General features: G+C 35.7%; 1 protein-coding gene across 2 annotated transcripts in view; it reads right to left on the bottom strand.

The window, feature by feature from the left end:
* Nucleotides 1-26565, bottom strand: part of LOC104532576 (guanine nucleotide-binding protein G(i) subunit alpha-1) — a 34585-nt gene that overhangs the window by 7683 nt on the left and 337 nt on the right. For both annotated transcript variants that reach the window (XM_029087435.1, XM_010177819.1), the window contains exons 2-5: nucleotides 8154-8196; nucleotides 7932-8073; nucleotides 3146-3303; nucleotides 1274-1402 (exon numbers count right to left, since the gene is read on the bottom strand). In XM_029087435.1, the coding sequence (XP_028943268.1) occupies nucleotides 1274-1402; nucleotides 3146-3303; nucleotides 7932-8073; nucleotides 8154-8158 (434 nt within the window). In that variant the 5' untranslated portion in view covers nucleotides 8159-8196. The remainder of the gene's footprint in view (nucleotides 1-1273; nucleotides 1403-3145; nucleotides 3304-7931; nucleotides 8074-8153; nucleotides 8197-26565) is intronic.

Raw genomic sequence — 26565 nt, forward strand, 5'->3', positions numbered from 1 at the left:
GAGTATATTTCTTCAAGCCCTTCCAATAACTCATTAAGCCTATCTCATAAGGCACCTAAAATTTAAATACCTGCTGTGCAGGTGTCTAAATGTACAACATTACAGTTAAATACTTCCAAAGCCCGCCTTAAACATTTTATAGAAGTGATCATATAGTCCTTCTAATGGACTTTACAGGACTGTAACTACATAGTCCTTCTAACAGTCCTAATAATCAGTACGGACTGGAGGTAGCTACCTACATACAAATTCATTGAGAGTGTAGAAGAATTTAAACCCATCTATAATAGGGAACTGAACAAGAAACATTAGAAAATGAGTGAGACTATAAATAGCTCCTCAGAATAATGAAGATTTCTCTTGAGGCTTGGCTAAGGACTACTCTCCTTAGATTGGCAAGAGATTAACTCCCGTTTACCAGCTAATATTTTATGGATGAATACAAATTTTGTACACTTAAAACAAGGAAACAAAATATATTTCCGTGGTACTGATGGCCCTGAAGCATCCATACTATGCTACTTGCTATGCATTTACAATAAAAAATATATTTTCCATTAAGATACTAAACAAATTCATTATACAGATGTGCTGACAACAATCTCTGCACAATCTAATGCAGAAGCAATGGAGGTTTTACTGAGTTTTCTTCTCATTCTTCTTGATCAGCAGGAGGTAGAATATTATTACATTTATACTATCCTGTGCTTTCATCAAGAATGCCTTTGGACATAAGATGTTCAGAATATTAACATTATCTTGTTAATCCCACACCACAGGAAACATAAGTCACATTCTTTCAACACTAAATAAAGTACTACCTTAAAGTACAACACATTTTAGTTCAGTTCTTCAGGAAAATGGATTTACTCTTTCATACAACACCAGCAAAGACTTAGAAGCCTCCACCTCTCCAAGTGAATTTAAAGGGAAGAATCTGATAGAACAACAGCCATTTAACATGGCAGAAAACTGAATATTGAGATTTAATTTACATACTAATATCGTTACAAAAAGCTTCCAATAAAACCGAAGTATTTATTACTTAATACCTGCATATTTATTCTGAGTTATTACAGGATTTACAAAGACTCTCACATCCCTTCAGAAAACTGAGCCAAACATGAGGAATTTTTTTAAGAAAAAAAGAGGGGGGAAAAAAAGTTGAGGTTAGACAAATTTGTTTACATTACATTACATCACTGAAAGTCCATCTTCTAGATCTTTATAGAAACTGTAATGGACAGATGAACACACAGCATGATTTACATACTTAAAATGAAGATCTTTGAAAGTAAAGTGAGTTTCCACTATTCCTGTAGTTTTCACTCTAGTCCTGAGAACGTCCTGTTGGGTTGGAATGTAGCTGGTTTGTGCTATCCTGTCCAAGTCATTCAAGTAACTGAAGGTAAAAATAAATACTGCTTTCAGTGATTCATAAAACAGTAACAAGATAATTACAAAGAATTACAGAAGTTATAGGCCCATTCATTATATTGTGCTTGACTTTTATAAAATAGCTTTCTCTGAGATAACACAAAAGACACGACACATTAATGTCTCTCAGTTTTCCAAGTTTTTTTGAAATAAGCTTTAGAAACAAAGATATTTCATCCTAGAAGAAAGAAAACTTACACAACTTACTCCACTACAAAGAATTATTCTTCTGAAATCCCAAAATACAAACATGGTTCCATGTAAACCAACGTTATTTACACTAACTAAAATAACACCTTCATCTTTGTAACCTATTGAACAAGTTATTTTGAACTATAACCAAAGCCCAGAATTACCCCAGACTGATAACAGGTAAGACAAGAACTCAGTGTTTTGACCAGAATTAATGTGTTTAAGAAAATGCTTGATACATAACAATTAAGTTCCTATTGAGAATTTCTAATTACACACATTTTTTACAATAGTATACTTTCACTGCCAAAATTCTTGCCTAGTTTTTCTAAAAACCACACAAATATTATTTGTGCTCTTCCCATAGTAAACAGGGAAGGCATTATGTTCTTCTTTCAGTCTAACCAGAAGTTAGCAATTTTAAGGACAGAATTGTACAGCTAGAAGAGTTTTCTCATGAAACTGGAGGTAGAGGTATCTATAACAATAAAATAGAAGAGGATGTTACCAGAGGAAAGTAAGTAATCCTCCAAATTACGTGCTCCACATTGAGCAAAATTTATACAAGTGCTATCTCTTAAGTCAAAAGATCTGTCATTGTGAGTTTTGCTTGTTGCCATCTACCCTTAGAACACCTTCAGCAAACAGGTAACAATCATGCTGGAAGTATCAGTGTTATTTCAATCCAATTTGATCACATTTTTATTCATTCAGCATACTTATAATTACATTACTCCAGTTACCTCACCTGTATGTTGTTTGTTTACGTATACTTATTCTGAAGAAGTACCTTATTTTAAGGAAAGTGAAAAACAACTTCAAACACTACTAATTAATTCAGAATGATAAAGTTTTAAAAAAATTGCCTTAAGGCCAGTATCATTGCTATGCCATTCTTAACCATCTTGCCTCTCCCTTGATGGACTCTTTTCCGTGAGTGACTTACCATTACTTGCTGCCATCACATCTTATTTCTCACATCCTTGTTTCCTTTTTATTTTATTTTATTTTTTTAATGAAGTACCCTACCACAGAAGACATCCTGATTGTTACCTTTGCTTAACACATTTCTAACAGAGACTGTTAATTAACAAAGAAAATGCAGCAATGTTGAACTGTAGGAGAAACTCTATTATGAACATGAAAGTAGTATCCTTGGTAACACCGATTGACATCATGTAATCAGGTTTCCTGGCCACGTTCAGATACTGAACAGGTATCTGAGTCATGAATTTGTAATAAAAAATGCTACTAATGCACCTTAAAGCAGTCTTCCTCAAGAGGATGAAACAACTGGTCAGAACACGTCTCAAGTTATACTACACCTCTTCCTTTCCAACACTGAAGCCTAGTTGGAGCACTTTGACCCAAGTAAACAATATCTTTGTCCAGATACTTCTAAATTTTCCAAATTTCTACATGGGAGCAGAATTCCTCAAAAGATGGAACTCCCTTGATGTTCCTTTAGCTACTACTTAGAAGACAAAGAGAATCTTGTTTGTCACATAGTACTTACTAGGCAGCAGAGTCATTAAGCTGGTATTCTCTAGATCTGTTGAAACAAGCTTGAACTCCACTGTCTTTCCACAGTCTCTTGATAACTCCAGCAAGCTCTGCAGTCATAAATCCTTCTTCTGCAGCTCCAGCTAACACAAAGAGTTGACGAGCATCATCCTTTAGGATGTAAATAGAAAGTGGAGACACAAGCATTGAGAAATACAACAGAAGTATAATCGCCTAAGAATTATATTCAGCAAATGAGTTACTTTCTTAATCTGGTAAATGTGAATGTAACCAAACAAAAAAACATGAAGGAAAACAATTGGTTTTAGTGTTCTGCATAGGATATTAACTACTGCATTTGTCAACAACAGAAAAAGACTAGTAAACCAAATTTCTCATTAGCTGATAAAGCTTCTTCTGATCTGTTTATAATTCAAACTAAGCTTCTATAAACAGAAGTAGTAACATATTTTGTGCTCAAGTCTATAATTAACCTTATTCACTTATCAAACACCACAATCTGAATAAAATGGTTACAATGAATACTAGAACCTTCAGAAATGTGGATGCATATTGATTGATTAGAAGAAAACACATTAATCACTGAACTTCAAAGGCAACTTTGAAAGTGACAAATGTTCATTTCTTCCCAAATCATGCATCAGGAAACAGAAAAATACTTCTTAAAACCTTTCCAGATAAATCAGTTACAAATATCCATTACCTTAATTGTTCTACAGAGATCAAGCTTTCTTGGTAATGCAGTATCAAGCAAACAAAGATTTTTAACAGAGTAAATGCTGGATTTTAAGACTATATATAATGACTGCCTTTAAGAGTGAGGTTAATGGAGTACAGGATGTCCATCCACCAGTGTCCTTTAACAGAATTTGACCAGTTGGTTACCTTCATCCAATTTTGATTGAGGAAAGAAACTTAACAGTGTTAGACTGTAAGGCACTGGAAAAAGAAGATAGCAGCTGGGTGGAGGAAAGAGATCCACATTAGTATTCTCCTGGGGGTAGCTGCCTGACCTTGGTTATTAGCTGTATGTGATCTAATGCCAAGGTATGTCAGCCAGAAAAATCAACATACTTGTGGCTTGTAACTACTACCCACAGCATGTACTGTTTGTCCAATAATTAAAAGAAAGATAACAGATGCTACTGGAAAGCAGGAAGGAGAAAAGAGAGACTTAGGCATATCAGCTGGGAACTGAAAGTATTTCAAGAAAGAAGAGGATTTTAAAAAAAGCAACATATAAGGTTATTCTCACAAAACAGTAAGTGAAGATACCGATATAAATCTGTAGAAAAATCTGGTTCTGTCACTTTTTCTGTTCAAATAATAAGATGTGGAAAAAAAAAATTCAGGATAAGCACAGAGAGTAGTAATTGTTCTAAAGATATTGTCCACTGTAAACTTCAATAATCAAAGATTATGACAGCTAACAGGGAAATTATTTACAGATGGACTGAGTAATACTGATACTCATAGCTTAAAAACAAAGAGGCTGCAGTTCAGTCAATTCATGGCAAACCTGAAGAGATTTATATATATATATCTATATGTATATAGTTACACATACGAACAACAGGTATCTGATATACAGTTCAAAAAGTATTTTGAAAGCTAGAGCAGTTACCAAACTAAAAACTAACACCTGTCAAACAAATTAACAGAATACTGATTATTGTACATGCACAGGACAAATTGTGAACAACTAAGAAAAAATCAATGGATTGCACTAATAATTACATAAAAAAAAAAGAGCTGTAAAGATCAAAGGGCTGGAAAGTCAGATCTCACAGACTGTAGTTTGAGTAATATGCCTGCATAAAAGAAACCTGAATGACAGTTCTGATCTTGAATATTGTTTGTGGATGCAAATGCCAAGGACCTACAACTTCACAGAAGCAGCAGATCTTGAAGAAGAAACAATATATTAAGACATATGATGGAAACAGCTTAGAAACTGACTGTCAATTTTGTCATGAATTATTATGCCATTTTATACCTAACATGGTCTGACTTTCAAACATACAAAATCTACTTTTTCAAATAGCTCTAATCTCTACATCCTCTAAAATGGGTGGGGGAGAGGGGTGTGGAAAAGGGAAAGTGAAACAAGAGAAACCATTTCAGTTTTCTAAAAGCTAAAATGCTAAAATAAAAAGTGTTTTCTTTTCTGTTACCCCCATACTCCCTTTTCTTGGGATGGCAAGTACTAGAGACACCACAAGTGAGGTAGTATGCAATGAACAAGTCTTATTTTCATTATTAACCAATGCTAGATACTTTCCTTTAATCATACTGGAATGAGGCAGCTTCTTCTCTAGTTGTCAACATTTTTATACTAGATTTCATAAATTAGATAATGAAAAGAAACTAATTTAACCATCTCTCTAGCTAACTACATCAAATCTCCCATTCAGAAAGTGGTCCATAGTCCTTTAAAGCATATTCACTAAGTGTCTCTCAAAACAGTTTCTACTTTAGTACTGAAACATCCTGTAGGACAAAGGAAGATACAAAAGTCTTGAGACTGACCATTACTGAAGCTGCCGGTGTAGTCTGTGCTCCCTTCATTCAATAGCTTTAAAAAATAAAACATTTAACTCACTGCTTTACCATTAGTCTTATCACAGAAATGAGAGTATATGATTTTCCAAACTTATCCTATCCTTAGAGTAAAACCCTCAGAAATTTAAGGAAAAGAGTCTGAATGTAACAGTTTACATCAGGAGTTACAATGCTGAGCCTTTTTTTTTTTTTGACAAAAAATGTCAAAATTAAAACAAAATAAAATAAAATTTAAAAGGCTATACTATAATAATTAAGGAGTAATCTTTTTTTTTTCTAAAAGTGAGACTGACTTACAACACAAGCTCTGAATTCCTTTTTCCATTTCTGTCTTTACAATTGGCAAAAATCTAGTTCTGATATTCCACAGCAGTGTTGCGCTGAAAAAATAATTGAGAACCCTAAGACCTGCCTAAGTGCAAAAGGATGGACAGCTAATTTAAGATCATCCCTGACAAAAGTTTGCTTCATGATTTATATAGCTCCCTGGAGTTGAGAAACTCAGATGACTTCAAATTGATATTATACATAAAATAGCCCTAAAAAAATCTTCTTGTTAGTCATTTTATGTGCTAACAACTAAATTTACTCCTCCTCCGTTTTCTCTTACTGTGTATTTAGTAACATGAGTCTACCATCTGCCTCTTTCCAGCATTAACCGCCAGATTCCAGAGAGGACTCCATTGCACAAATACTGAACTAACATGTGATAAGATACAAAAAGCCCTGGAAAACTTTGGTCTTAAGGGAAGACAACAGCAAACACGAGAACAATTGCAGAGAGGAACAACTAATGAAAATGAGGCTTTTACTAGTTATGTTTCCAATTGAAGAAGTTTCAGGTAGAATTAGAATTAATGTTTGCCTTCCTTATGGCAACCATACATAATGCCTTTCACAAGGTCACTGAAGGTACACTAATATTTATAAATTGATTTTTAAGCAATCAATAACATCTTAAACACAAGACTTTGTTATGAACAAAGAATTTACATACAGTTTCTTATTTTTCAAGACCCTCCTTTCCTCCCAAACTGTAATTCAACCTTAACATGATGGAAAGGACTTAATTATGACAAAATATCCCTCTGACTACCTGACATACTTATTTCAATACATGAACAGACAAAGAAACTTCCTCTATCTTTCCTGCAAGACAGACATAATGTGGCTAGTTATTGTTTCAAAAACTGTACTGGTGAGTGTTCCATATTCTGACATTGTTTTATGTGGAAAGAAAATAAAAGCACACATCCTGAACTAAGTTTTAACGCTATTCAGATAAACAACTTTGGTGATCAATTTCAGCACTGCAGCACAGAATGGATTCCTGTAACCAGAGGACAAGCAAAAACACTTCAGCATCAACACTTAAACATTTACAGAAGAGATTCAGAGCCTCTAACCTCCTGACTAGACATGGACATAATGAGAGTCACCACAGGTAAGAGTATAGGATTAGAACTGGAGAAACAGTAGGACAAAAGAAAGAGTTCTGCAGACCAGCTTCAATAGGTACAATGACATATAGACCCATCAGAGCTTTGTATGTGGGACATTAGACAAAATGAGATGGAAAAGGTGCAGAAAAGCTTAGAAAAAGGTCTCCTATTTCTTGGGAAAAATCATTAATCCATACAGTATCATGGAATAAAAGTAGCAGGGCTATGCCCATGTCTCTGCTTTGATTAAAATAAAGTCCTCCACACCAGAAATTGATATGAAACAGGGTCAAGCTCAGAGGCTGGGAATGTTTTAGGTGCTGCTGTGCCTCTGACCTAATAGAGAACTGCAGACAGTAGCCAGATGCCTACCTATTTATGCTGTGTTTTTTAAGGAATGTGAAGATGTGAAGAATGTGAAGATGACTAACTTAACTTACAGAACATAACAGCCCACAAGTCCATACAAATAAATAGACATGACTGCATAGCTTAATATTTTTCAAAATGTTTGAAAACAGATGTTTAGTTCTCCAACTTTAGATAGAATTTGGAGAATTGTATCTAAATCAAATAGGTGTTGTGAATAAACCCAGTGTGGATTGCTCTGTAGGTCACCTTGCCATGTAAAGACCAATGGCATTTAATTTTCAATCGAACTAAAAAAAATCCTACAGGTTTTTGGACATCAAGATATTTTTTCAGTAAATAGTAATGAATAAAAACTGAAAATAAATTTCAGCTGTATATCTGTGTGTGTACTTCAATACTCACAGCCCTGGTTGGATCACCAAAGTCTATCTTCAACCTCCCCATTGCTCTAATGATAGCAATAATGGACTGAATGGTGTTACTGTAGACAACAGCTTTGTACTGTTTACATTCTTCTTCTGAATAACCAGCTTCATGGATAATCCTATGGAAGGAAAAAAAAAATAATTCTCTATTCAAATAAAAAAAAAATATTTCTCTATCATAGTGTTTCACCATACTTACTTCATTTGTTTGACAATTGTGCTTTTCCCTGATTCACCAGCTCCTGAAAAATAAATGTATGAAAATTCATTTAGAGTAGACTTTTAAATTTTTGAAAGTACATTTAGTTTCTACACTTCAAATACCTAACCAATACAAAAACCTTCAATAATTCAAAGTACATTTGTTACAAATTATTTTTAATATCAAAATGCAAGAGTCTGGAGCTGGAAGTTTCAAAATCAAGACATTTTAAGAACAAATAATTCAGCTCTAAAAAGTCTTTTCTTTTTTTCACAAGTGAGCATAATCTTTACATAGTCTGCTGGTGTTTCTACTGCAAACAGATGATCAGTTGTTCAACTTCAAAGGGGTCTCAAGCTCAATTCCTCTAACTGCCTGTCCTGGTTTTTTAATCAACACCTAACAAAAAAAACCTCCTTTATAAGTTCTTTATACTGTATTAATGGCCTTCAGTGTTGCAAATTAGTATCTTCAAATCCTCCACAGTTCTAGTCCTTGTAACCATCTTTTGGCCCTTAGTAAGAATAAACCACCACACTCAGACTACTTTTTGTTGGAACAGATTGCATGAGGTTTGCCAGACATGCTGATAACATTCTCAATGCTTAACAAACTAATAATAAAAAAAAAGCTATGTTAAAATACAAAGCTTACAAAACTAATTAGTATGACTGTCAGCAGGGGAAAAAAAAAAGCAGTTTTTGCTGTCTCAACTAACTTAGTTTATTTTATCTCCACTTTCTTTAGTCTGCTTCTTCCTCTGAAAAAAAAATAAAAAAAATATAGAACTCCTAGAGCTCTTCGAGATGTGATCTAATCCCTTTAAACAGCACACTCCTGGTTTGTCTGTGATTTGTGCTGAATTCTCCCTCTTACACTTCCTCTTTCTCAACACAGCTTTGCAGAAGTGAGTGTAATTGTCACACACTCTCCAGGTGTTTCTAATGCGAACAGATCAACAGTTGTCCAATTCCAACACAACCGAAGAAAACTCTTCTTTAGAGGTCACTGTGACCATGGGAAGCCACTGAGAAAGGATGTGTTTATTCATCTTCAAAAAAGGGAAACAAGGGGAATCTGAGGCACCATGAGACAGTGAGCCTCACCTTGATCCCCAGACTAACTATATAGTAAATACTCCTGGAAGTCATTTCCAGGTACATGAATGAAAAGAAGGTGACTGAAAATTGCCAGCACAGATTGACAAAGTGCAAACTGTTCCTAATTTGATAACTTTTTGTGAGGAAACAGGTGGTTTGGGGGATGAAGGACACCAGTGGACATCATTGACTCTGGTAGGGCTTACAATGCCACTGCCCATAGTATGGTTGTACCAAATTGGATAAATATCAACTCAAAGGTTTATGGAAATCTGTCCAGACAGCCAGACTTAAAGGCTCATGGCCAATGGTTTAAAATTTAACCGAAAACCAGTAAGAAGAGGCAATCTTCAGCAGATGATACTGAGTTAACACAGTTTTAACATCTTCATCAATGACCTGAAAGCCAGGATGGAATACGCTCACATCAAGTCTGCAGGCAACATCAGCCTGGAAGGCCAGGAAGTGGTCACAGCGTTGCAGAACAGAGGTGCTATTCAGAGGGTCCTCAACAAGTTAGAGGACTGAGCTGACAGGAATCTCATGACACCAAACAGACACAAATGTGAAGTCCTGCAAGTGGTACAGAATAACCCATGCAACAATACAGACTTGGGACTAATGCTCTAGAGAACAATCTCGCAGAACACAACTGTGGGGATCAACAACCTGAAAAGTCAGTAGGGGGCCCTTGTGGAAATGAAGGTCAACCACACACCAGGCTGCTGCACTGGGTCTGGCTGGGATAAAGCTAACTTTCTTCACAGCAGCCCATATGGTGCTGTGCTTTGGATTTGTGGTTAAACCACTGTTGATAACACACCAGCGTTCTTGCTATTGCTGAAAAGTGCATTCACAGCTCCAAAGTTTTTTTTTTTTCTCTTTTCCACTGTGTCCCCACCCCTAGTGAGTAGGCTGGGGGTGGACAAGAGGCTGAGCAGGGACATAGCCAGGACAACTGACCCAAGCTGACCAAAGGGATATTCCATACCACATGATGAAAGTTCAAGAAGCTGGTCTGGATGTTTGGGTTGACCCTGGACAACAGCTACCACTGCTGCACTGGCAAAACCACAGTTAACAAGTCACAAGAAGCTGTTGTTCCCCAGCAGCCAGAGTCCATGATGCTGTATCTGAGTACTGCGCACTGTTTCCCCCTCACTGCCCAGTAAAGGATACACTGATAAACTAGACAAAAAACCCCAGAAGGTCATTTGGTTGATTAGGGGGCTCATGCACATGGCATACAGGAAAAAGCTACACGGAACTGGGCTTTTTAACCCTGGAAAGACTACCAGGGACTGCAGGGGAGGTGAGTTGGGGTGTGTGCCTATTTTGCTGTCCTCTCCATAAAACCCATTTCAGACAGCTGAAGACAGAAACAAACTTCTCAGAGGTACACAACAAAAAAATGTGAGGCAATTAAGAAGCTGCAGCACAAACAATTTCACAGAGATATGGGGCAGGGAACCTATCCTCATGGAAGAGGTTAAGCACTGGAACTGACTGCACATAGAGGACATAGAAACTCGGCCTCGGAGATCTTCAAGATTCAACTGGACAAGGCTCTAAGCAACCTTATTTACTTTGATGTTAGCCTGGCTCTGAGCCAGGGGCTGAGCTAGATGACTTCTAGAGGCTTCTTCCAACTTAAAATACTACGTGATGTCAGTATAACAAAATTATTTCTATACTTTGACTAATGTATAGTTATGTCTTTGGGATATCCTTCCTATTAAACCAAATATGTAACTTCATGGCAGGCTCAAACCAATCTTAAGACTGGCTGTCAGAAGCTGTCCCACCTCCTCCCCAGCACTGCTACTGATGTGGCGAGACTTCCCTTCCTCCAACACACAGCAGAGTGAGTGTGAGCACCAACAGGAGCCCGCGTGCCGCAGAATTAAGTAGCTAAGGAATAGAGGAGGCCTGTCAACATCAATCTAAGATTGCTTAATTCCAGCTTTAGCTAATGTCCAAGTAAAAGACAATTTTTTAATAAACCTGCAAGTTTCTTCACAGAGTAGCAATAGTTCTCAGACTCTGAGCTGCCATGGAAGTTCAATATCAGAATATTAATATAAACAGAAAACAGACACACCAGTACAAAAGTAATTTGTTATTGTGACACCCAAAAGATTTATAAGCCAAAGTAACACTTAATCTGTAAATACTTAATTATGCACTTAAGCAGAAACAGGTGACAAAAGTTTAAAAATTAGCTTTATTAATTAAACTATAATTTGCTTTGAGTTAATATTTTTTCAAACAATTTGAAGAAGAGTGTATACACCTACACTCAACAGCAATTTTGGAGATATTAATATTATTACAGTAATGAATTTACATAACCTTGTTAAGAGCTCTTTCTGTTAAAAATTCGCCACATTTAACTAATCAAGCAGGTCAGTGTCGTGGCTAGTCACAGTATCAAAATTTAATTATTTTGCAATACACCTTCTGCTCAGTTTTTTCTGAGTCAAATATGTGCATTTCTCTGTGGTGTTACAAACCAAATACTTAGAAATCTCATAAAAAACCCCCTCAGTAACATAACCACAATCAGTCATAATACATACGAAAAAAAATTAAGTCACTTACTACAGAGTACCCGATATGAACAGTGAGTTCCTGGAAGATGCATTCCCCCATTTTATGCAGTGGAAAATAGAAAGAGCTGTGTTTGGCTTGGGCTTTTTCTTTAACTGCATGCTAAAATGCCCGCAGCTTGCCTAATCTTTGCAAACTATGTAAGAAAATCACACCTTACTCACTGTCCCATACTGAAAGGTAATTCTTTATTTTGCACTCCTGAATGCAGAGCTCAGCCAGGTTTTCTGATGGATGCATTTGTAAAATTTCCTCCTTTATCTCAGTGTGAATAAGTTGTCCATACAACAAAATGAGAACTAACTCTTTTATAAAACTTTAGACAGGAGCAAATAGTATTAAATATTTCATGTGACAGCTGCATATAAAATGTCAGAGCTAGCTGTACCGTCACAACCAAACCCTAGCCACTTTTAGACAGACTTGATTGTATATTCCTCAATCATCTAGTAAAGAATGCTATTTATTGCCTACTATTTAAGTGTGATATTTGATTTCAGCCTCACTACTGCCAATAATTTGAACAGACGGTCTTATTGGCTCAGTTACTATTTATGTATAACAAAATATTAATAAAACACATGACAATTCTGCTCAAACTAGAAAAACAGCAGTGTATCAGTTTCAAATTTGAAGGAATGGTGGGTACTGCAGTTTTAAATGAAAGCCTAAGCTGTTAGGTCATCACTTTGACAAAATAAAGTTTTAGTAACTGATGAGTATTTTCATCTCTCTTGCACACTTTGTATCTTTCATGCACTCCCCATAAAAAAATAGAGGGCAACACATCCTATGAAAATCCAATTTAAAGCACAGAATTTAAAAGCTTTTATTCACATATTTCAGTAGGAACATGGCTTCTACTAACTCTAATACTCTTGTTACACCTGCTTGCCAGAAAGCAGGTAGGTTGTTGTTTCATTACGCAGACTGACTAAGTGTGGAAGCAAAGCATACCCAACTTAATCAGCACAATTTAACACAGGAAACAACTGAACCACATGTCCCCCCCATAAATTCTCCTATAATCTGAAGGGTCTTCTGTCTCAAAGTTCAGTAATCAGGCTTTACCTTCACATGTCAGTACTTTCACAGCTCGCATTGGTGCAGTCATTTACCTGGATCCAGTATGAGTTATGACAGCACTCAGTGAATTCATACCAAGCACATAAACCCAGGCCTATGACTAACCCTTCTGCACCACCCACAGCACAGCTAATCTGAAGCTCAGCTAAATAAGAGGGACTAAGTTTGTATTATAATTCTTCTTTCAAAGCCACCATTCAACTTTGGAGATAAGAGAGAAAAATCAAAGTGTATTCATGTTCAAAAAAACCAACCAAAAAACCATTTAACAGATCAACCTCACGCACAGTACTTTGAAGGAATTGAGTAGGGCTAGCAGGGCTCAAATAAATTTAAGAAACAGCTAAAGCAATATTTGATTCTCCAAGCTGCTAGCTGGCCAGTTACACAAGAACTTAGTAAAAAAAAAAATAAATAAATAAATAAAAAAAAATTAAAAATACAGACTTGGTTGGACTTGAAGATCTTAAGGGTCTTTTCCAACCTAAATGATTCGATGATCCTATGACTCACTACTATGAAATTGTAGCAATCGTCATTTTAGATAGATTCAATATTCTTTTGCCTTCCGAATGGAGTAGGTCTGTGTTTAAAAAGAATTGAAATAAGTATTTTATAATTTGATTAAAAATAACAGGTCAGCAAAAATGTTACTTTAAACTACTCCTAGTGTCTCATGATTTATTATCCCACACACTGCACATAGCAGGCATTCCAGAACTACAAATTTCTGGAACAAATGTTTTATACACCCAAGCACAGAAACTGTTGTTTGTAAGTGCCGAGATCTCAATAGTAACATTTCTAACTTGTGAAGCATTTGCTAATTGCTTAATGAAGAAACTAATCAGATACCAAAACAAAAAGCAATGCAAACTTCAATTTCACAGTATCCCTCTTTAGAGGAAACCAACTGTCAAGTATAACAATTCCTAATCACACAAATACACTCTTCACAACACTAACAGAAAAAATGGCAGACAATTTTTTAGTGAAAAAGTTAGTAAGAGAAGAGTTAGATAAAAACTGAAGAGTAGAATGGGGCTGGCTTTGTACCATCAGTTAAACCAGGCAAAGGAACAGAACCCATAAACAAGTAGAACAGTTTTGGATGCTGCCAGAAGAGAGGTCAAGTATGGACAACAGTAATTAATATAAAACTTTCAATGGATGCTTGTCAGATTTTTCAGACTGTAAAACAGGAGACTTGCACCAAATTCACTTAAACACAGACACACAGGTGAAATTTAATATAAAACACACTGACTTGTAAACTGTTGGATTCACCTACTGTAAAGTCCTCTCCCACAACTCTCCTATCCAGTCTTTCGCTAGGTGTTCATATTTCACATAGAAGGCACAAGACGAAAGGTGTCTGTTCCTCAGCTGCAGCTGGTCACAGCCCAGGCTAAATGCCCAGTGATTCCTACTCTTTCTCCTATGGGGCCAGTAATCTCTTACAAAAGCCCACGGCAAGCAGATAGCTTGGAAGTATAATCTCTTAAATTTATCACCTCATAACACATTACCAGACATGAGACTTAAATGAGAATTCAAGCTGCTAATCATTGTTATTATATTCAAAATACATCAATGCTAGTACAAGAAACCCACAGTGGAAACTTGTTGCTACACATCCACTGGACAGGTTGACCACTAAATGAAACATTCTCTGACACCAGCACCCACACCACTGTCTCCTTGCAAATTTTTGTCTTGTGCCCTCACTCCCTCTTTTTGAATCCACCCAGCAGTTATGCTTCTTATCTACCACCAACTTGTATTCTTCTAATTCTGGGGCAGTTGCTGCCACTGACAGTGTTTACATGTCTTTTCCCCTTCCCAACTTTTTCATATAGTCAACCAAAGGCTGTCAGAATTTCCATAGCTACTAGAATTTGAAGAAGCCAGGAAACTTTGAATTAGTTAAGAACGAAGCTGTGTGAATAATATCTGGAAGAACATATTTCAGTAACTTGGCCATGTAGTAACAGAGTGTGAATCTCAGGTTACATCACCAGTTAAAACTACAGGAGTGAGAGATTCTAAAATTATGACGCTGACTCAGATAGAAGATCTGAGATAATTCTCAAGGATTCGGTAGCTGCAGGCTGGCTTAGTTCTACAGAAGCAGCACCATTTAAACCTATAAGACACTGTCACTTTTATAAATTCCCTAACAAATCAAGAATAAATTACAACTAATTATTTATTTCCTAGGTCTTCAATACTGCTTAGTAGATGTTTGATATCAATAGTATACAATAAAATAATCAATATATTATGCATAAAATATAATTTAAGCAAATCGTTAATGTAAAATGCTACCTCAAAAAGCAATTGCATTTTAATTCACATTAGTGTCCTCTATGTTTATTCAGGTCTAGACCTCCAATAAACTGCTTTAAGTTTCTTAGATGCCTAGCTATTACTATAGTAAACACATTAGCAAGTGATAAAGATGGTATAAATTAGTTTAGTATTGAAACAACAAAGAAAAATACAGTTTTGTACTCAGTATAACCTCTGGAACTCACTGAATTCTAAGAAAATAAAGCTCGGTGTAAGGAGCAGAGTACACACTCCATTTTGCAAACCTTAAGGTAACTTTTATTCACATCCTTATCTTTAGAAGTATGAATTGAGCTTCCAGCTATTTTGAGTTTTCTATTAGTGCTTCATATCTTTTTATGACAAAGGTTTTATGAAATCTTTTTGCTTAGAATTTGATGAATGTGATAAGCAAGACACCTTAGAAATTTTGTTACGTGCAATTTTATGTACAACACACTTGAATGCATGCAGCTTTGAATACAAATTATATCTAGCTCTTTCAAAACTGTTTATTCCTCAACCGTTTCAAATTACTGGCAGTACAGCTACTGCTATATAGTAGGAACCCTTTTATCATTATGTGCATCACTGATGCCATAACCATATTGTGGATTCATTGTCCCACTATAAAGGAGAGCACCAGTACAATCTCAAGCGTCATATTTCAAAAACTCTGTGAAACATCCAAAAGGAAACAGAGTACCCTGGAATGTAATCTACTTTCAAAAGATGTATCTGTTGAGAACGTACGAGACATCCCTTAAAAAACAATATCATTGCCCTATCCATGCTACTATCCTCTAAAAGATTTGTGAATCTCCTCAAAATTCAGAGTCTAGAAAGTTGTTAGTGTTTCTGATGGAACTTGACTAATAGCAAATAACTGATCTTCTCTTCAAAATTAAAATTAAGATTTAAATTTGTTACTTAAAAGAATTGGAAGTGGTGATCATCTTCCATACATAGTACTATGCTCAGAAACAATCACTATGTAATTTGAAATCGAGGTATGAAAGTACATGATTAAAGACCACCTAGAACATGAGTTTGAGTGGATATTCAATATGAACACAGTACACCAGATAAATGCCCAGTGCTCCAACAGAAACAACCACCTCCTTTGCTCTTTACAATGTTTACCAACACAGTTACTGTCGATTTCTGCTAAGAGAGTACAGCATGGATCATCCAGACCTCCAGTTATACATCTAATCAACTTATAGAAGTCTAAAGAGCCCTGACATTTTTCTCGACGATGTAGTTGGGCTTCATGGCCTTCTACTGCACACTGAGCTATAAATATGGTGTGAAAAAATGGTAGGTTCAGTGATTGAGACACCAAAGAGAGCTTCTACTACTAAGCAGACTATCATTAATCACAATCAAAGGTACTTTACAAAAATTTCCCCACTGCAACAGAGGCATAACTTTATGCAGGTTATTCTGGTGGAAAGATACAACTAAAGAACTTGGAATTCACAGCATATTTTCATCTCGGGCTCCACTTGCAATTCAGAACACCACTACTGTTGTATTACCTACAACTGTCATAGATCCAACTGTCCCTGCTACTTCGTATTACTATGCAACTGTACAAGGAGTTGGGAAAAATCAGAAAGCAAAGCGTGTGCATTCCTATAAAAACAAGAAAAAGATCTCTCAGGTAAATCTCACCTGATTTTATTCAAAGCTCTACTTATCATGTAACACCAAAGCATTATTTGCAAATGAGATCAATGGGTACTGTCAAAGTTTATACCAGGGCAAATGCAGTTATACTAAAAGTTAGTGCATTATTGTAAAAATAGTGCAATAAACTTTAGTTCACATAAATTCTCAGTCTTCATCCATGCCTAACTTAAGTGTTTTTCATCTTGTAGCTCGAGGACCAAGATCAACAAAAATAAGGAGAATAAGCATATTGATAGCTGACCTAAATTCACTACGAAAAGGTCTCCCACCTCCACTAAAAAATTGTAAGGACTTAGAAATTGACAGATTGAAGTGTTAAATGAAAAGACCTAGCTATCCAGACTGGTCTTTTTCAAAAGCAAACATTTTCAGAACTCTTATATGTGTTTGAACCAGGAAAGAAAATTTTTGTGCATACTCAACCATAATCTTTTGTTACATGCACGTGCATTTTTTCACACAAAGCTACCTACAAGCAGAATATTATTTGTGGTTAACAGACCTAAAAAAAAAAAAAAAATCTGGCACTTTTTTGCTGTTATTGTTTTAACAGACTTTGTATTTAATGGGCCACAAATTAAACTGAGAAAGCTTTTAAGTATATAAAAATTTAAACCCATTCAAACAGGTAGTTGCATCCAACAAGCCCAGAAGCAAGGAATACAATAGATACCTACATGAATAGCAGCTTGTTAGGCCTCGAGTATGTTGTCAGAGCCTGATCTAACCTAACCCCAAAAGGCCCCATGTTTCCGAACATTAGACAGAGAAAATAATCTAAGTAGTCTCTCATCTAGGAATTAAATTACAACCTCTGCTAGCAAACACTGAGGCACTAAATCATATTAGAAGGAATCCCTGACAATGTCTTTAAGAGCTTTAGAAAGCATATAATGGTTTTGCTAAGAGTTTACTGGATTTATTAAGGATCAGTAACTGAATCTACCTACAGCTGAGAAATCCACTCTCAAAACAGTTCAAGAAATATTTAATGCATCAAGGATACAGACAGCACTTAAATAAGATTTAGCAGCTTATTTTCAGTCCAGCCTTGTACAGTACATCACTGGTAGAACCTGATATCAACAGGCATTCGAAATTACATTTAATTAAATAAAATTTATAAATACTCAAGACAATTCCCATTTACTCCCTATTTTTTTATTGCAAGACATTTAACCCCAGTCATAGCAAGTTTCAAAATCACATTCCAATACTATATTCACGCTGTATTCCATTTCTAACATTAGTATAGCTTTACTGTTTTAACTGGAGACTAATGTCTCCATTCCCCTCTACTCTGACACTCCTTGAGAAAGACAGACACTACCTCCTATTCCAGCAATAAGGTTTTAAAATAAGCAGTTTTTGAATAGAGCTTAACATGTCTACCAACTGGACCTTGCAGGTGAACACAATTTCACATTATTCCTAAGCCAATTCTACAGTAAACTGTGACACAAAACCTCAGAATTTTAAAGAATCTTTAAAGAATCCTATTCTGCACCCACTTTCCCTTCCACTCACTGCTATGCATTTCCAGTACTCCAGCTGCCTAGGGCATGTATCTCTGCTCCTCACCATGCTTTTATTCAGGTCCTCACCACACTATTACAAAATACCAGTTAAACTGACCACTCTAGCAGCAAACAAAGTCCAAACAGGACAGCTAATTTGACTACTAAACCAGCACAAAACTGAATTAAGCATTTAAAAGTGCCAGGAAGAAGGCAAAACCATTCAGCCAGATGCTGCAAGACCACTCTCCTTTTTAGCAACCCAGAGCTTCTAGAAAGGCTGAACTGGTTATCAGACAACATGCACTGCTTATTTCCAGCATTCTGATACAGATTTATAAAGCAGATAAGAACCTCTTGAGTTTTACTGGAAACTATTAAAAAAACCCCAGAGATTCAGAACACCCTTACTACTGTGATGGGTAACAACTCATATTATGAGCCAAACAACTACAGTAGCTTCATTCATGTAAAAAAACCCCAAACAAACAAAAAAAACCCATAAAAACAACATACAGTTTTACACAATAAATTATTTTATCAGCTTTGCAAAGGGAAGATGGAATACAGGTAGCCATTTGATTCCAACAGTATCTTCACTTCAAGAAACAGATCATATTAAATTCTAGGAGATATTAAGAATTATAAACTCGCTTCACAGCTTCAACTGAATTTTCATTATAGTACACTGATTTCTTCTTTAAAAGCAATCTGTTTAGAGCAATGATTGTAAAGACTTCCTGTCCATTCTGGTTGCCTAGATACTGTTATATTTCACTAAAGATTTAGTCAGGTACCTTTGCTAAGTATAATACGCACTTCAAATGCAATACTACATTTTTAAAAATATATAAAAAAAATTAATGAGGTACAGTTTATTTCATAAATTGAAGCACTGTATATTCAAATGATGTTGATTCCTTTAAATAGCTTTATGAAAAGTATTTTCTAATTTCAATATCAATTTACATAGGTACATGTAATATTGCAGTTTACATGTATCTCTAAATATAAATATATAGCACTCAAACATATAGATATATGTCAACACTGTTACTTGACTTATTAAATTGATACTTGAACAGACAAGCAATTGTGTTATTCAGAGCTTCAACGGCCCTTCAATTACCAAAGCCAGGAAAGGAAAGGAATTTATTTGCCTATTATATGTTTAACAACAAACCCCTTCTTTAAAGAATTTGTTCTTAAATGCTCTATGTCAGTTACCCCCAGCAGCTGAGATCCTCAAATAACAATATCATGAGAAATTTCTAAGAATTATACAGAAATACGGTTTTCAAGGAAGGGGCTAGCCATCAATTAAACCAAAATGAAACAGGAAGTCAAAATTTGACCTGAATAGATAACTTACCCATACACATTATTCCTTGATTTGAAAGTATCTGTAACTTTAGGTGATTTTTAGACCATTTTGCTGGTAGAGCATAAACAGATGTGTGACACTTTACCTCATGTTACATATTCAAGTTATAGATAATTGCAGAGATTTTGAAGCTGACTCCACAGCTTTGCAAATTCCAAGGGTAAAGCCATGATAATGGGAAACATCTTGCAAATCCCCAACTCTAACTCTTCTTACAGCTACACTGTGAAAGAGTTATAAGCAGATAGTTGCAAACATGGCTAATAAGTCTAGGACATCATAGCATTCTTTCATTTCCCACCCTGATTCCCATTAAGAAATTTTATATTGTCTTGTCTGCTCCTACTAAATGGATAAGGAGCACAAAAAATGTTTAGCATTACAAGAGACAAGTTCAAATCTTTTACTGCAAAAACATTCCTAGGACACAAGTGTCTCAAAAAAGTTTATTTTTGTATTAATTGTCTAATAAATTTCAATTTCTTAATTATCCTTCACTCAGAAATGTCACTTAAGTTGAGCCACTCTGCATTTTTCACAACAGTGCACTCAAAACTTCTTGCTGTCACAAGTTCAAAGTTCTGATTTTTCCAACTGCTCTCTGTATATCTTACCAACTTAAAGACTGATTTTTGGATACAGAAACTCTCAGCTGAAGCCAACTAAGTTCCATTTTACAGAATAACAAAAAATTAATTTACACAAAGCCTGAGATAACAGTAGAACACTGAACAAACACAGGCAATAAATAGAACAGCTGACCTCAGTAAAGCTGAACAATGACCAAGAGTCAACCTCAGAATAGCAATTTTTCATCAATTCAGGTTCTTCTGTACACATCTTGGAAAAAAACTTTTAATAGCCAATTATCAAGTCAGTTCAGATTTTTATTTCAGCATTTCCATGGCAGAAAAACTTCACACTCAACATCTTAAACATCTCTTTTCTACTTCCACTTTTCTACCTTGACATTTGCCAGACAGCATATTACAGGAAACACTGCAGACATCCGTAAAGCTCACCAGCAAAACTGACTTCAGAATTTCATGCCCTCTGAAACCAGACCTGCGGCTTGGTTTCAAAATATTTAGCCAGACTTTAGGATGCGCCGACTACTCAATTCTTCCTTCTCAGAGGACCAAAAGGACTAAAGGGTAAATGTGGCAGCAAAAAAACCAGTCCACTTTGGCAATATGATTATATAAATCAGCACAGCCTACCTCTTTATAGCACAAAGCCCAAGTTCAAGTTGCACTAACACAAGTATTCAAGGAGCTATACTGTAAACTTTAGTTCTGAAGTGAGTTAAAAATAACTCCACAAAAGGAGGCTAACTTAAACACATGATCATTTCAGTAATATAATCTATAGGACTGAAGTAAACTGTCATATCAGCACAATGACAACACAATAAACTGCTGCCAGAAAAATTAGGAAGAAACTAATTAAGTCAGCATATTATAGAACTTAGGTGTAGTATTGAGGCACCCCTGATGCTGGGAGTGAACAGCTTAACAAGAAGTACCTTACCAGAGCTTTTCTGGTCTCTAATTTAAGAGGGGTGCCGGGGGGAGATAAGCTTTACATTGTTTTTAAAATACAACTTAAAGGAAAATACCTTTTTAAGCTTAAAATGTCTGTTGTCTAAATCTTAAAATTAAAAAAAAAGAAAACAGACACCTTAATGCCTGATACAAAAAATAAGTTAAAGTAATTTTTATATATCCATAACTACACTTTTTAATCAAGAGACAAAAAAAGGAAAGTCGTCATTACTGGTATCAGGACATAGTACAAAAGGTACAGTTTCTCTTTAGCCCTTTCTAAAAACAACATGTACTGAAGTAATTTCTTTCCCAAGAATGGTGATTTCATAAAGAAATTTCCAAAATGAAGATTTAAAGTAATAATGCAACAGATGACCTGAAATCACTAAAGATAATTCATATTGTTGTGAAGAAGTCTATACACACATTAAAGACCAATATTATGATGTTGTACATTAGTACAGCAACATTCACATAGAAAGAGACAAGCATAAAAGAACCCAAACTGCAATTACACAAACATAACTAGAAGTGAATGGCTGTGTTTTCTGTACATCCATGAGGCTCCTTTCACAAAAGCAAGGGGGATTATTACACTATGGGAATATAGTAATTTTGACTTTGCTCTTTGAAATTATTGTTATATTTACTACAAAGGCTTGTGGATTTCATTGACTTAACTACGAAGTCAGATATAAAAGTCCACATCTCTGACTGCCAGAGTCCAAATGTACCATATTCAAATGCAAAGGAGCTCATAGTTCAGAACTCCTGCTAAACCTAGGCACACAGGCAGAAAGTCCAGACAGACAAGACCAACAAGAAAAAAAAACAAAACCCAAACATTGAACACTTCTTTTAGGTATCACAAAACAGCTTTTAAATAACAGAAAAACTTTGTAAATATCTATGGATGGTTATCTCTGAAGGTGAGATAGGAAATATTTCAGCAAAAATGTTTAAGGGTAGGCTGGCATAACTTCTAAAGATGAGGACATCTCTGAAATGTGCAATATTTGTTTGTGAGAATAAGGCTTTTCTGAGAGCTTCCGTGAGTTCAGACTTCTAAAGTCTTTTATCTGCAAGTGTGGAGAAAGAGAATACTCTGGAGGAAAGGCAAGAGAAGTAATGGTACAAACAGCATATATATATATATATACACACACACACACACACGTATTTGTTTTCAGTCCAGTGTGCAGTCATGCCTGGAGGAAGGCAGGTATTGCCAAGGACTGTGAGGGTCATGCTGTTGAAATGATGACTATGCAGTGGGAATCAGTTGACTGAGTTGACAGAAAGATGCAGGTCTGTAACAAAAGAAGAGCAGCCAGAAAAAGATGCCCAAGATGTGAGGATTTAGAAGAACAACTAAATAGAGTTGTTCTAGTTACTCCCTTAAGGAACAGGAAGAAACTCAATTGAAAAGATTAAGAGCAGTACTCTGTCTTAAGTTAAAAAACAGATATCTTTAAGAACACAACATGCCAATGTACAAATCACAAGAATCTGTTCAGGAATGGAAAAGTGGCTCTGTTGTCTCAAGTATAAAGGCATCCATTTAACTTAGATCTGGACACGTGATTATCCAGAAAGACACATAATTACAGTTGTCAAATGTATGGTCTGTGACCTCCTGGATCCTGGGATCCACTCCTAAAGAATGTTTAAAACCTATCTATTGCCTTTTGCATTCAAGACACTTAAGAACCTGAACACTGAATTCACTATATTAGGTGAAGAATGTGATAATCCACAAGACAAAGCGCTAATCCTACAAACTCATGCTGCCAGTTTGAATGTATTCATAAAACATGATGAGTTAACCTGGTATCAGAAAGCTTTCCACTAAATGAGGTACTGTCTGTTCTCCTGCAGTTGGCATAAATTCAGTCTTATGTGCTTTAGCTAATTCAACAGAAATGTACTTGCAAATCCACACCTGATCTGGATCACATGTATATTAATACAACACACAGATCGGTCACATAGAATCACCATCTCCCAACATAAGTAGAATTACATTCATTCTGCAAGCATCGCAATTTTTTATTTGTTGAACATTAAAAGTTAAGATGAGGAACCACAGAAGACAAAACCAACTTGGGTCCACTGCCTTCTCTACTTGGAAGCCAACCAAAATATGCAAAGCTTTTCAAAAATTTCCCTCACACCAAGTATATGAGCTTATCTGTAAGAAACAACAACAGAAAAGATACAATAAAACAAAATGTTTGTTCAAACGATTAGGAAACAGAAGTTTAGGAACTGTCAACTTGACACAAGTATTAAAGTGCTTAAGGAAAAGTACTTTTTGCATGTTAAATTTTTAGCATTGGACAATATACTAGACTACACTTTTTTTTTAGTTCCCATGAAATTTAAGTATTTCTTTGTCACACATTGATTGAGAATCTTTTTAAATTAAATAAGCATTAAATTTAATGAATTTAAAAAACAAAATCGACAAATTCCATGTATAAAAAAGCATTTTCCATTTGGCTTGCAAACTATATGCTCAAATTCTGGCTCTCAGAAATGTTCCAGAAAAGGTTTTCCTGCTGTTGGGATAGCGCCTTGAAGTGCATGGAATTACAAGGTTAAAATATTGTTATACATGGAGAACGTTCAGTATCCAGTATTTTTATTCCAAGACCTTATTCATAACCTGCAGTCAAATTCATGCAAAATGGTGCACCAGTTTACAGATATGATGAAAGAAGTTAGATAATCCAGGCCAATAGTATTTCACGCAGCTTCAACGTGTCTGCTTCTTCCTAGAGACAGGACAACAAAATATAAACCTAACCCGGATCAGTGATACTGTTCACAAAGTCATGGTTTAGGTACAGCATTGTCACATCTATCTCTTTTAATTAAATCACTGCAATTTCCTGTTTTAGAAAAGCCTTTAGAAAAGCATATAATGGAATAAATTAAATTTAACGGCTAGAAATAGACCTATTTTATAAACGTATTGTCCCTCATTTGAGGGACAATAGCACAAGCTTCAGTAGGATTCTCTAATCGCCACACAAAAATATAGTTTTTATAGATGCTGCAATCACTCTGCCTTATTGAGTCAATAGGCATACAGCAGCATGCTCTTTTTCTACATAAGCAAAGTATTTCTGATGCCTCTCACACACTGCATTTTCCTGGCAGCAGACCACAATTTGTACTTTTCCTTTTATTTCTGTATCTTTTTAATGGAACAAGCCCATAAATAGATGTCGGAGTACAACCGAGCAGATGATAAACTGTGACATATGGGCTGAACAAGCAATTGGGAAAGTGAGCGGTGAGAAGAAAGTGACTCTAGTGGAAGTAACTTTAAATAGTTTTGCCATCAGATAAAGCATTCACATTTAAGACATCTGACACAGTTGTAAGGAAAAGTAACAGAAAGAACTTTCATTCCAAGACATGTGAAATACTCAAATGCATTCATGGGTGTAAATACAAAACCCCGCTCTGAGTTCAGTAAACATGTAGGTATTTTTTGGTTAAATAATAATTCTAACACTAGTCCTAAAAGAACTTATTAGCCCGTTAGTTTTCACACCTCTTTTTAAAAGAGGGGGAAACATAAAACCATCTGAGCTACAGTTCAGAACACAAGGAGAAAACACATGTATTTGAGCATTTGTTCTGTATTGTAAGATTTCATGAGATTCCAGCAGAAAAACATACTTTCCTCAAAAAGATTTTCTGTTTTAGAAAAAGAGATTTTATAAAATTTAAAAATAAAAGCTCATAACACAGGACTTTATACATAAGAACATTAAATAACTGAAAATAGTGACAAAATTCATTCTCAAGTTTAAAGCATCTTTCTACAGATGTGGACTTCATCCATATGCAGAGAATATGATGAAAGATAGGAAGACGACTACCAAATTACATGTACTAAAAGTTCCATATAGAACAGCAAAATACTGAAAGAGTAATTTTAAATGCCTTGCCACAAGACATATAAAGCATTACCTTGTCACCAAAAAAAGATGGTAACATCTTCTGCCATATCATCATTGGTTACATACAGGATAACCTTTCCATGCAACCATCTGAGGGGTTCCAAAGGGTACAGGACTAGGCACAGTAACTACCAAAAAGCCTAACACCTTCTAGAAAACAAACTAAAAGAAAAGCTTTAATGGTTTCCCTCACAAACAAAATCTTGAATCTATAAACACATTTCAGGATATTTGCTTTTCCCCATACTGGGTTTTGTCTCGTCATCTACACATGGAAGTGATTCAGTTTCCTGTACCTTTCTGGAGCTACTTAGGATGTAGCAACAGAAAGAACTTATTCAAGAGGTCTGCTACGAGGTTTGTAGTTAATAGAGTACTGTAGATGAGCAACCTAGCAAAATCAGCGTGGAGAGGAGTGAGAAATTGGTCAGTCATTTTAAAAGTTTGCCTGAAACTGTAGCTCTGGGAGGGGAAGGGCAGCACGAGGAAAGCTGTAACTCAACAGCTACTTAACTCTGGAGTAAAGAATCTGGTTTTGCAGTATATACAGCACATACTGCAAAACTCCCTACAACATTAATACAACACAAACCTTGCAGTACTCGGCTGTCCTCAAGTTGTACAGTAGTTTTAGTCCTGCACAAAGGTATTTCTAATTAAAAGCCTCGCTTCCTTTTTTCTTTTATAGTATTTTTTTAAATTATCTTATTTTACTTATCCTTACACACAAGCATATCACTTAAAATATACAAAAAATCTAGCCTCAAGTACTTGTGAGCAAAACCCAAGAATACACAATAGCATGTTATGTGAGTCACTGTGTCACACATTTAGAACACCCATCAAAGTTGTACTTCGCGTTGTAAGATTTCAGCAACAAAAGCCACTTCCACGAAAATAAACCAATGGAAAAAGTTAAACGGTGCTTTACGTCATGTTCCTTCGATGCTTTCTGCACTCTGTTCTTACAACATCTTAGAAGATGTTCGGGTCTACCAGAAACAAAAGCAAACATCCTCCAACCTAAAGTTTCCTTCCTCTGAGCAGAGGTACACGGAATCCACGTCAGAAGTTTGATCTGTTATCCCCTTCATGCGGGAGCGAGGGCCCGCTCCACGCACGGGCCCCGGGACAGACTCCTCCGAGCCGTTTCCCCACAACG

Source organism: Antrostomus carolinensis, unplaced genomic scaffold (genome assembly GCF_000700745.2).
Source record: "Antrostomus carolinensis isolate BGI_N321 unplaced genomic scaffold, ASM70074v2 scaffold16961, whole genome shotgun sequence".
NCBI classification, from domain to species: Eukaryota; Metazoa; Chordata; class Aves; order Caprimulgiformes; family Caprimulgidae; genus Antrostomus; species Antrostomus carolinensis.